Genomic DNA, 13,456 nt, shown 5'->3' on the forward strand with positions numbered 1-13,456 from the left:
ACAACATATATCATTGTCCAAGAAACTTTAAGTGGTGTCTTTTGCTGTCCTCATTTTACATGTGCCTTCTCTGCAGGTACATCTTGGCGGTGGGATTTGGGTGGAAGAGGAGAAATGGCACCAGCTTCAGCGGACCCAGGGAGACTCCAAGTTCACAAAGAACCTAGCTGTGATGATCTGGGGGACTGAAACCCTCAAAAATCGTAGCGTCACAGGGGTTGCAACTAAAAAGAAGAAAGACGCCCTGCCCAAACCTCCACTGTCACCCAGCAAGCTCAAAATTGTCAGAGGTAAGATAAACCTTTGAAGAAATAATGTCAAGACACGAAAGAATTTGTTTTCTCTCCAGAAGTAAGTCTGTAAATCGAGTTAAGCTGGAAAAAAACAAAAAAACAATAGGTACATAAAAAATATATAGATCTTGTAGAAATCAGAGGTAGGATGAGCAGTTTTTTGATTTAATGTCGCCTGACTACTCACACTCGCTCCTTCTCCAGAGTGTCTCTACGACAGAGTGTCTCAAGAGACAGCCGACAGTGCAGAGATTACGCAGAGATTGTCCAAAGTGAACAAATACATTTGTGAAAAAATAATGGACATCAACAAGTCCATCAAGAATGAGGAGCGGCGGGAGTCCAAGCTGCTCATCAGACAGACAGTCAAGATGGAAAACTTCACCTACGATGGCATATAGTGATCGACCGTCACGTCAGCGCCTTCTGCCCCCGCGTGGTCTGCAGGATTTGGAGGGGACTCGGTATGGGTGGTTGGGAAATGCTGTCATCGTTTCAAGAGCCGTCATATTTCTTTTATATATTGGATTGGTTATTCTGGGACCTGTTCAGATGAACAGGCCCCTCCCCTCCTCCCCTTGAGATGAGCATCACATTTGTCACTTTTCTGATTGGCTGACAGACAGCTTTACCCACCAGTTAGAAACTGAACACGTGAGATAGTTCGATATGAGCTGGAGTGAGTGATTTTAATTTCTTAAATTTTTTTTTTTTTTAAGCTTTAGCGTGGCATTGGTACAGAGACGTGGTTTATTGAGGTGTGTGCATATGTGTCAAAAGAGAAATTAGGTGTGATTGTTAATTTATTGTTCTGTGTCAGAACACCATTTTAAGTCCTTGAGCTTTTAAAAAGCAAGAGGTTTATATCCGTAGGTAAAGTCTTTTGATGCTGTAAAGATGATGCGAGCTTACGTTAGGTCTTAGACGTGTAAGCATTTGACTGTTGAATTGGTGACTATCCAGTAGCTGCTGGAGGTTTGAGCGTTGGTACTTAACTGCATAGGATGGGACATCAGGGTCTCAAATGCACAAGTCTTAATTAATAACAGCCATATTTAATTTAGCAGCAGAGATGCTGTTGCTCCAAGAGATTGATTTTAAGTAACATGTAACTTTATGATAAAAAAAAAAGAGGGCTTCAAGAGATTTTGAGGAGGGACTGGCTCCCAGGTCGAGTCAAAAAAAATGCTGTATTTGTTTTATTTTGAGTTCTAAACATTTCCCATCAGCGTATGAGCACAAGAACGGTTTTGATGGGATGTTTGTGCGTTAATCTTGAAACTTGACCGTTGAGTCATGGTGGTACCGGCATGCCGATGCCTAGAAAGGCCTTAAAAGGATTTGGCAATCACCAGGGACTGGTGTGCCCCTGGGTTTTTTCTAGTAAGCTGTGATTGTAAATGTATAGTAAGCTGAAGTGGTGAAGCTTCCCCTGCACTTTGCTGTGAGAATGTAAGAGGTGGCCAGGTCCTATTTGTCTGAATGGTTTGCACCATTAGGGTGCGCTGAGCCAGGCTACTGCCCGGACGAGAATCAGGGCACAGCTCTGCACAGTCCAGGTCATCCTCTTGTGGAAGCAGTGCCAGCTGTGGGTAAAGCTGTCTGCTGCAACCTTTTTCCCTGTTGAGCTTGTCTGGCCCTGCTGAACCCCGTAATGATCCCCCGTTGTTTAAGCCACACCACTGGGGAAAGAAGAACGGCTGCTCCGGTGACAATTTCCTCCAAGCTATGCCATCTTAACTTTTCAAAATGTTCTTTTTTTTTCTGATATATATATATATTTTTTTCCCTTTTGTATTGTTTTGATCCAAAATGGTTTGTGTGGCCGTCTGCGGTCTGGAACTAAACGCTGCAGATTGAAATCTCAACTGTGACCTAGCTGTGGCTAACTGTGAATCTGCTGCAGAGCTGCCCATCAAGCCTTTCTCCTCTTCACACTTTAGATTCCCGTTTGTCCTTTTTTTTTTTTTTTTGTATATTTCTATCATTTTTGTCCGTCTTGGTTTCTGTTATTTCAAAAGTTCAGATAAGCCTTTTGTTAAGCTATTTTAGTGTACATAAATACATCTTTTTATTTTTGTCACCGAACATCTATATTTTTCTCTTTGTAATCATCTTTCAAGTTTCGAGTTTTCCGATCAAGTTTTTAGCTTCTCAAGTGTCGTGATTCCATGTGAGCTGTTGATTCCTCGTGTTTCTTGTCGGGAAAAGCTTCTTTTTTCTTTTTCATATGAACTGTTGGCTTTAAGCTTGATGTTGTGTCCAAATGTTGATCAGCGGAGTCTTCACTCACCTCCTTTTATAGCCAAAGTAATCTCAGTGGAACAAGAGAGACGGGGATTTCCTTAAAAACTCACTTTAACGGAGCCCATACATTACGCTCGCAACACGTGTTATCTTAGAAACCTCACTTGGGACGTACCTGATGGTCTGCCGCGGTAAGATCAACATCTGTGTAGTTAAACCATTGCGCTCAACAGTTAAGATGCAGTAACGATCAACACAAGTAATTTACATCGAATGCACTTTAAACTTCTCAGCAATTTCTTCAATCTTAAAGAAATGTGTGTGTGGTATTTGTCTTTTTTCAATGTCTTTATATATTAAGGCCTAACGGTTATTGCATTATCAAGCACCTTAGAATATGTTTTTTTTTCTTTTAGAAAATGTTTTAATTTGGGCAGAAATTGGTTATGGGATAAAATTTGGTTCCGAAAAAAAGAAAAAAAAACTCAGTAAATTTAATATTTAACAGTACATTTTAAAAGATTAATTTGGGTTGCTAATGGCCAGATTTTCACAAGTTATATAATGTCGGAACTGGAATCCATAACTCTGCTATGGCTGCCTGGACCATTACTTGGTAGGTTAACAAGAAACAACAACTCTTCACTGGAAAACGTGATCCATCAGTTCAAAGACTTTATCAGTTGAATGTACGAGCGGACTGGAATCTATGCTTTAACTTGGTGTGTTCGCTGCTGTCGGTGTATACGTGTTCTATATAAAAAGTATTGAGTGATGAGGTCAAGCTGAAGAAAAACAAAGTTGGTTACAGACTGAATTGTCAGCAGGGTTTGCAAAAGCCCACGCCAAAGTAATGAAGCTTAGAGAATCGCAAGTCACAATAATGTTCTTTCCCAGTGTCCATTTAGCTTTTTATTATCATCATTATTCTGTTTTTCCTTGTACAAAGTAACATGAGGTCCATGTGTAGGAGGGTGTATTTAAAATACATGCGATTTATTATCATTATTTTTTTAAAAAGAAGAAAAAAACTTTGATTTCTGCCGTGTGAAGCAACCTTGCTGAAATTCCGACACGTCGCCGTGTGTTCGTGTTTGTTTCTTTGTTGTTTGATGCCAAAAGGAAAATCCTGAAAGAGCATTCGTAGAGCTATTACACCATCAAAAATGCTAAATTGTTTTAAAAGGCTGGTTTCCTGGAGGGCGATTAAGCCCTAATCCCCTAACTAAAACCATCTTTGGTGGATGAAAGCAGTAAAAAAGCGCTGTATGCTTTAACCCCACGATTTAGCGTAATCTGTGATGGCAAGGCCAATCTCTTTCAAATATACCAAGTCACTCGCAGAGGAGCAGTGTGGGGGTTTTTAGCGGCATATTAGTAACTTTAATATTGCACAACCTGTAACCTAGTTTGGCTCTGTAACGCAGCACCGGAGCTGCAGTCCTCCCACTGCCACATGTCAGTAGCTACAGGCAGGAAACAGCAGCTCGATGGCTCCGATCCTCTTCTCGTGCCACCTCCTGTTCCTTACTTTCCTGACATTTCAACATATCAACTAGATTTAAAAAAAATAAAATGCACATGTATCAAGATGATAGCAAAGCCTGTCCTCCTCACGAGGCGTTCTGGTTTGTGTGTCGAAGACCTGTCAAAGCCTCAGCGGTGAGGGCGCTTTCTGTTGTTTTTCTGACGGCTCGATCGGGTGAACGGAGATCGCTCTTAAGCTCAGCTCTGTGGAACAAGATAAATGGCTCCGTGTTGAAATTTTGCAATGCTAAATGTGCACCGGACACATTACTGTTTCAAACACAATATCAAACAGGAGGAAAACACATTGTTAGGCCTATATTTTTATTAAATGTATCAGTAACTTTGTATACAATCCACAAACCGGTTCTACTTCATCCAACCTCACCGTCCTACCTCATTGTTACTCTGGTGTTTGTCAGTGACTGTAAACTTGTGTGTATATTAAAAAAAAGAAGAAAAAAAAAAAGAAAATTCTATAGGAAAAAGGTATTCCTGGTTAATCTTAACATGTTCAGCATATAAAACGTGTAAAACACCTCAATACACAAATATCATTCTTAGGAGAAATCTGTTTTATTACCTGCTTAAAGATGCTGCTGTTAAAGGATTTCTGTGTGAGGGGGGGGGGGGGGGGGGTCATTCTGAATATATATATATCTTTGCTCTTTGCTATGTTGTGCAGTTGATCAGTGGCTGTGTTCTGTTTCTGTACTGCATTCTGAGATTTTTACTGGTTGACGGTGCTACCAGCAAACAGTTCAAAAAGCTGATCTATCGGACCTCAAATGGTGCTGTTTTTCTATGTTTTTATCGTCATACGGCCGTGTTTTATTCAGGTGTGTCAGCCGCCACTATCCCCTCAGCTTATCAGATTCTAAGCCAAACTATTTCGCAAGGCCGATAACCCTGCTATTACTGTATCAACTATATGCTATCCATCCAAATATTGTAGATAGTGATTACATGCTCAGCTGTGAGTTTCAGAAGTACCTCAGAAGTTGCTGACTTTCAGTGGATGCATTTGCTTCTAGCACCTGTTGTCTATCTATTTTACATAGTTGCAGTTTATTTTCAGAAATATGCATTTCTACTTGTTAACAAAAAGGAAAAAAAAAAACAAATACCTGTCAGGTTACCACGACATGATTATTATCTCACACACACAGTTTAAATCGTTGAATCTAAAGGTTACCACTGTTCACCCATAGCATGCCAGATTGTCATATAGGAAATCTAATTCAGACTGGGCAGCGTGTGTTTCGGTAGAGGAGGTTTCTCAGCAAGAGTCTAACTTCTTTTATATTGTAGATGAGGAGTTTCAGAGGTACTCATAGTTTTAAGGTCAAAACTTTGCCCATATGAAAAGAGAATGTGTCAAAATATGGAGATCAACTGGAACAGTCGTATGGATCCGCGTGGCTTTTCACTGTAATCCATGATTCTCCAGTTGTGTCTTTGTCCCTCGATGTGAGAGCATTCAAATGTGATCTTGGTCTTAAACTATGAATTAAGTATCTACTAAAAGTGCATTAACATTTTAAGATGCCCTGTTAACACCAGTGGAATCTTTTCTGCTCCGACGTGTTAAGACGGTCTGTCTTTTAGAATATATGTTTTGTTTTTGTTTTCCTTGCCCCGACCGCTTTTGTGATCATGAAACACGCCGGCGCCTCTCTACTGTGAGTAGTCTGTGCTCGGATGCGCAGCAGCAGTTGGTTTCACGTAAGCACTTAAGCCATTTCGTTGGACTGTTTTATATAATGGTTCCGTTGTGAGCTTTGCTCTGGTCCAGGGAAATGACCCAGAGAGTCTGTGTGTTGTTGAATTCCTATGCAGGTGTCGAGTTATTAACCTGGTACCACATCACTGTTGGTGGACGGTCAACCACTGAGACAGATGGCAGGAGAGAGCCGAATGTGTTGAGATTGAGTCAAATGGGACAACGGCGATATGACAAATCCGTATAGACCTATTATTACATTTTGAACTCTTGAGTTGAATTGAATTGATCTATACAGGGCTGCTTGGTATACCTGTGTGTAATTAGAAATGCTTTGCAGTTGTCTTAAGGGAACGACAGGGTTTTTACTGTATGGTATGATAATGTGAAAAGAATTCAAGACAGTAAACACTCCCTCACCCTACTGTAGCCTCCCATAGGCAACTCTACTTTTACAGAAAACGTTACAGTTACGTGCGATTGAGAGTGTACATGTCTTTGCTAAACCGGCCACACCTCTGCTATGCGAGCAACTCTTTGACGCTTAGCATCCTGTTCTGTGTTTTCTCTTGCTGCATTCAGGAACACCTGTTTAATGTATAGATAAACAGAAATAAATCAAGACTTTTATTCTATCAGCAATGGTCTTTTTTTTGTGTCATTTCCTGCCTCACGTTTTCTTGTTTTTTTTCTTGGAGCACGCAGTGGATTATGGTGCAACATGCTCAGATTACATTGCCACACTGATCAGTTGTTTGAGCGTTTCAAGCCACAGTAGTGTGGATAGTGTAGTGGTAAGATTGCCACCTTTCATGTGGGTGACTGGGGTTTAAATTCCCTGCATGAAAGGTATTACTACCTCCAGTAGGGGTCCTTGGGCAAGACCCCCTTACCCTATCTGCCTACCTGTAAGTCGCCTTGGATAAAAGCGTCTGCTGAATACATAAACATAAACAGTAGCATTGTCACTGTTGGGTGTTGTGCAAAACCAAATTAGGCAGTTCAGTCTTTGACTTTTGCATCTGTGTTGCTGTTGTCTCAACAACAAAAAAAGAACCCAGGAGCAGTCAAAGGCTGACGGCAACAATTTTAAGTTCCTAGACGCTTCCATGACAATTCAGCATACCTGCTCTGTCTATGCAAGGAGTAACTTAATTTTCACAGACGGTATTTTCACCTCAATCTGTATGTTTGAAAACTGAATCAAATCAGGGTTAAATCTGGTAACTTAAAGTGCAAACCTACTTCGGGCCCCGGCGGGGTTATTTTTACTCAGAAATACCACTTAACTGAAGTCAAAAGAGTTTTAATTTTCAAATTAGTGGTGGTGGGTGTTGAATGGGTTTCATAGAACCTCGATGACCTCCAGGCTAATGCAAATTTCTCAGCCACGGCAACCCGGTAAACTTTTCATATAAATGCAGAAAGGGAAATTTGAGTTTGAGATTTTCGTACATTTGCAGGATTAACTCTTACGCCATGTCACCCGAGTGAGTCTTAGAACAGACAGATGTGCAGACGGACAGATGGCAGAGGCAGATGAGCTGCAGTGTTACACCTCACAAAGCAAAAACAGCCATATAAGCTTCTGGTACCTGTTCATGTGTTCATGGCACATTACGCTTTCACAGTAGAGTTTGGCTTTACATTTGGTGAGCATATGAGTTGGCCATGAGATAAGAGGATGACAGAAACCACAAGTAATTGTGCGGTATTTGCTCATTCCGTTCTTAGTTTGGGCCTCCCTCTGTGCCACACAGCATGCCCGTGATTGCCAGCACTGTATCTAATGTGTCACATGTCCAAATCGTATTGCACTATAAGCTGAGCTGCTCATGAGTAAGATAAGGCAGAAACAGGGTGTTGACATATCAGATTGCTTTTAACAGGGCTTATTTGCAGAAGCTTGAATCTGAAACGAGCCTCGTCATTGATTTCAGGATTTGGATGAGTCCACATAGCAAACTGATGAAGGAAGTGGTCACTGAAGGCCATTTCCTGCATCTTTTGCTCTAAACAGCCCTCCATAGTCCTCTCCCTCATCTTGCACACTGATGCATTTCCATATATTATTGCCTCTGTAAGCAAGAGTGTCATGCGCCCAGGCTTTTCCTTCAGCCCACGGGGACTTCTCAATGTCATTATCGCTAAAGCCTGCCACATGTCCGTAATGCATTGCCGTCTGCGTTTATTGACACCGTGATGATTCAGTGGTGGCGATGATGGATTAGTGTCGGCTGGGCCGGGCTGGGCTGGGCTGGGCTGGGCTGGGCTGAGCTGGTCCAGACTGGGTTGGGCTCTGCAGCCTGGCTGTCTGTCGCATAAACACTGTGTCCTCCTCACGCACTGCAGTATTCAAGGTGTTGTATTTAAGTCACACACAGACAAAATTATGAATGTCATCATTTCAGGGCTCTTATGGACCTTCCTAGAACACCGTCCAAATCATCTTGTTCGCCTTTTGAATCTTGTACAGCCACAGCTCCACAGAAGAGTCAGACGTAAAGGATACTTGTTATGGTATGTTTGTGTTTGGAATAGTAAAATAGAACTGCTTGGGTTGCCTCGTGGAAGGGGAGGTTCAGATGGGACGCCCTGGGCGCTTTGGGTGACCTCAGGGTGACGAGGCTTGATGTTTCCAGGATGCCACACACACACAGTTAAGATGTAAGACATGCGGTGCCTTGTTCTATGACTGACTGAATAAGAAAAATGTTGTGTAGCACAGCCAGCCGGGTGAACAAAACTAAAGAACTCACTTGCCACTTACAAATCTAATCTAAATCCAACGCTTAGATGCTACAAGCTTTTATTTCTCTCCACACTGGCTTGCTGTTGTTCACTGTCACGGTGTTCTGGCACGAGCATCACTACAAGGAGATAAATGGACATTAGTCTTGATTTCTTCCTGCTGGCAGCAGCGACTGACCACCACAACTGCTGCTCTTAATCTATCCTGCTTCAACAGACAAAAAGTAGTCTTTGCTACATCAGGACATGATCATTCAACTAATAGCGATGCTTAAACTTCATCCACCCTCAGCGGCCCATTAGATGCAAATCTGCATTCACAGTATTGTTGATCAGCCTGTCTTTTCATGCTGAGAACTTTTTTTTGCAGTTGTCCTTCTCTGACTTATTCAGCTGTTTCTTTGATTTATATGAATCGAATGGATTTATTCTGAATACCGTGCAGTTTTTCCTCTCTAAAGGCATGAAAAGCTTTCTCATTATTGCAAACAATTAGGAAGTGAAAGACCGACGCCTATACTTTTCTAATTTAATCCTGGATGAGATTAGAGTTGGAGAACTTTATTGTCTCTTCTCTGAAAGATTTGTTTATCGTTTTACACCGTTTCACATTGTCTTTATAACATTAATTTACAGCACAGAGAACACATCAGCAAGGAACACAAAACACATTATCTCTTTTTAAATTCCCCTAACTGCTGCAATGTTTATCTTGCAAAGAACTACAGGGTAAACACACAACAAGTTGTCGCCATTGAAATGTGCCGTTGGTCTTCACACATGAGATGAGCTACCATCTTTATGCAGTCCAGCTGACTGTGTTAATGCATTGTCACTTAACTGCATGATAAGATATGCTGGTAAGTCTTTATTGTAGCTGCAAAATTTCTCTGCTGCCAATAATATTCAGAGGTCCTTATCATTTTTTAAGGAGCTTATTTCACTGCTTTGATTAAAAACTGGCAAATTTTGGAGTTCATGGACAGTGTTTCTTCTGGAAAGTGAGTGCAAAACCGCACCCTCTCATATATTCGCTTACACACACACGTGCACATACCTAAAGTTTGTCTGCACACGCACGTGCATATTTAAACACCGAGCATCCAAATGGCCTCTATTAATGCCTGATGGCTCCCCCAATTAACAAGATTCAAAGTGATGATGAATTTTTCATTCTCTAAACATTTAAGCTAATTATGGCCCAAATGAAGCAGGTTCCAGTGAATCACCATGGCAGGGACTGCCAATGTCACTGCCACCCTAATCGCTACAGCTGCTTAATATTCATCACCCACTGCTCTCATGTCACTTCGCTCCCTCCTGACTCACCTCATCTCTTCTCATTTTTTTTTTTGTTTTTTAACTCCTCTTTCCTCTTGCTCCTTTCTTTCAAGCAACTTTTCCTTCTCTCTTTAGCCCACTGTCCTCCTGACACTGCATCTGGCCTCCCTCTCCTTTCTTGGTGCCTCTGTCACCACAGAGCTGTTGTTTAAAATGGAAATCAACTAATTGCTCTAATCGTATTTTAATGATAATTTAATGTAGAAAATAAAGCTTGTTACAAGCTAAGCAATTTAGCTGAATTTCAAGGACAATCAATCTGTGTCCGATACAATCTGCTCACTTCCTTCATTATGGCAGTTGGATCTCAACAGTGCGTTTTCATTCACGCAAGCTCACAACATTCATGTGAACATGCAAAAATGTCCAAGAGTCAGCAACTCAGTGGAAGAACTTCCAACCTCCTCTAGCAAATACAAATGGCGTGATGTGAGTTGCTGTATATGTCAGTGTTCAGATACAGAATCACTGGAGAATGAGTTTTGCCACTTCGGTAGTAGCAAATATCAGTCTGAACCCTGCACATGCACAGCCCTGCATGTGAATCTGCTGAGTGAGCAGCAAAGACTGACAAACACGCCTTTTAAATTTCAAGTGACAATGTGGGATACTATCACTCAACCACAAAGAATAAGACTCCATATTTTTTATTTATTTTTATAAACATACTATGACATGAGTTGAACGGATATGCTCATAAGAAGACAAAAACAAAAAATGTTCTAGTTTACCTGTATTGCTGTTTACTTTTTGATGTGCAGTTTTGAAGTATCTGAATGTAACGTGTGTGTGAAATTATTGCATGTGCGGCACACTTTGCAGTCCCATGTGTTACAAGATAGCAGAGTTCTTTTTGAAAGGCGGCAAACTTCCAAAACTCTGGGGTGAAATTTACAAAAACTGACCAAACATTTTTACATTGAAAGGACTTATTTGCAGGTGAGACTGAAACATAACTGAGGTTTCTTCTGTGAGTCAGAGATGATAACAATCACAGTAAAATTTACATACATGAATGAATACACTGCTGTTTTAATGTTGTGTATTTCCTGGTAGCCACGATACAAAGCACCATAGTAGATATCTGAGGTATATAAACATGTTTCATTAATTCTATTATAGGAATCGACCTCTGCTTCGTTTGATGCTTGATTTACACCCTACGCAGGGCAGAACAAAAATGATCAGTAAGTAAAAATAATAACAGAAGTAACCGCAGCGCTCTGTCTTGGCAAAAATGTGTTGTTATCCAGTTGTCGGTACCTGACATGGTACTATGTGGCGTGGTGCCAGGCTGGAAACCAAAGCTCAGCCCCGGGCACTCCAGGGCAGTTTCCAGCTTGCTAATGTGTGTAACAAAGGTTGGGGTACTTAAAATAAGATAATAATAATAATCAGAAGCATAGTTTTAAGGTTCAAACACTTTTCCGGTGTTACCTTAACTTTCTTCATACCTGATATAAGTGAAGAACATTGATCATCTCTCTACGGTGCCAGGTTCCGCTCATGGAGATGCTAGTTTTTCCTCATACCACTCACCTAACTGTTGTTGCAGACCAAGCATAGACCACAGCACTCCTTGATGGCTGCAGCTAACCCCAGCAGGACAATGCACCCTCCCACACAGCAAAATTGCTTTTCGGAAAAAGAGCTTAAGATGTTGATGTGACCTCCAAACCTTCCGGATCTTAATCCATGTGTCAGGTAGCGGTGGTGCGAGGAAGGGAGGACCCAGATGCAGACTTTCAAAAAGCAAAAGGTTTATTCCAACAAAAAAGCACAAAGGCAAGAACAAAGGTCGCGACTGAGACGGATCTCAAAAATACTAAAACTATGACGAAACAAAAACAAGACTATGATTAACAAGACTATGAACTTAACTGTGGCTATGAGGCGAAACGTGACTTCATTCATGGAAAGGGTAAGTGAAGTGACGGATTCGCAATGAGTGAGAGGAACCAGGAAGCTATATACTGTGGGGAGGTGATTGGTGATGAAGTGAAACAAAACAAGTGACGAGAGTGAAACTGGAAAAACAGGGGAAAAACATGACAAGAACTGAATCTAAAAACATAATAACCTGGAAACATGAAGAGAACCTGAAGACAAGAATATTAAAACATAAACCATGACACCATGTGGGTATCCATGAGATGTGCCTGGATAAACCTAAAAACCACAGGACAGATATTTCACTATCATTGACCAGCAGCTACTTCATTATTTACAGTCTGCACAATTTAAAAAAATGACCAAAGTTGGAGTTAAAAGGCTGCCAAATGGCACTAATCATTTTATTGATTATTATTTATTGTTATTTCATATTCTTGTCTTTTAATTCCTTTGTGCACATATTCCTTGTAAGCAGACCGTGACTGTTAGAACATCTACGTACATTTTAAGCCCCAGAGGCCTTTGCATTCACTCTGTTGTACTTTTTCAGTGGCACAGGTTGTTTGAAATGATCCCGTTTCATCATGCGGTCTGTCTGTCAGTAAACCGACTTCATGCCCAGTGGTTGTTCTTGCCATTTTCTTGTTTGTTGTTTGCTCAGATTATCATAATCAATTCTCTTCAAGAAGTTAACATACCTTGGTTGTTTTATGTCCGCCTAGCTTTGTGAGTCATTGTTCTCTACCAAAGAGATTAGAATTGCCGTAATCAAAGATGAATAGTTCCTTTTGCATTTGAACTGTTCTGCACATTTTTATCAACCCTAAAAAGACAAAAACAAAAAAGAGGGTGCCATGAGAAAGAAAAACAATTTAATTTCTCTTTTTATGTTCTACCAGTGGTCCTTTAACAAGCCTCTTTATTCAAATGGTAATGTGAAGCCGACTAAACCGTCATGGTGAATCAGCCTGCGCAGAGAGGGAGACTTCAAATGAACCTGTGGTGATTTCAGCCTCTGGGAGTTTATCTGGGTGTCTCCTCCTGCAATGTGTCACAGATTGAGCAACAGGATAACTTCAGTGTGGGACCATAATTAATTAAGTATGATAGATTACACCACTTCGAGCAAACCCCAGCGGCATTGGCACATGCACGCTAACTCAAATACATATGCATGGTTTGTGTCTTCTCATACAAACATGTTCAAAGACACGTGACATTGTGTGCTTAAGGGAATATAGTTTCTCCTCCTGTATATTTCAGTCAGAGCTCCATGCTGTGATAACCACCTCGTAATTATAGTTTATGTTATATAGATTAAGATGATGGTACAGTATATAGTATATACTCACTGCACAAAAATGAGCTATTTCTTAGCAGTTGTTTTAAAATGAAAATCCTTAGTCCAGCTAATTCAAATGGTTTTATATGACACATCATGTTCTAGACTATACATCTATAGATCAGCCTCAAGGCCAACAATAAAAAACAGACCGGAGTTATGTCTGAAACACTGTGCAAGTGTGACTGTAACACTGGCTTGTTTTAATAGTCATGTCACTTCATGAAGTTCCAAAGCACAGGCAAAAGAAAAAGACACACAAAGCTACCATTTAACATCAAAGCAGAGCTGATGTTAAATGGTGGCTGGTGCTTCCTGAGATCTATGGAACTGACCAAT

At 40.8% G+C, this 13,456-nt stretch overlaps 1 protein-coding gene across 3 annotated transcripts in view; it reads left to right on the forward strand.

Moving 5' to 3' along the window:
• Nucleotides 1–13,456, forward strand: part of LOC140311949 (cytosolic carboxypeptidase 6-like) — a 265,883-nt gene that overhangs the window by 192,060 nt on the left and 60,367 nt on the right. Inside the window, exons 5-6 of one of the 3 annotated variants that reach the window (XM_072389570.1) lie at nt 77–290; nt 498–6,428. The exons of 1 other annotated variant lie outside the window; for it this stretch is intronic. In XM_072389570.1, coding sequence (XP_072245671.1) covers nt 77–290; nt 498–694 — 411 coding nt within the window. In that variant the 3' untranslated portion in view covers nt 695–6,428. Of the gene's footprint in view, nt 1–76; nt 291–497; nt 6,429–13,456 lie in introns of those variants that run through there. One more of the 3 variants, XM_072389568.1, reaches the window with a different exon arrangement.

This window comes from Leuresthes tenuis, unplaced genomic scaffold (genome assembly GCF_036924035.1).
Source record: "Leuresthes tenuis unplaced genomic scaffold, fLeuTen1.0.hap1 SCAF_7, whole genome shotgun sequence".
Taxonomy (NCBI): domain Eukaryota; kingdom Metazoa; phylum Chordata; class Actinopteri; order Atheriniformes; family Atherinopsidae; genus Leuresthes; species Leuresthes tenuis.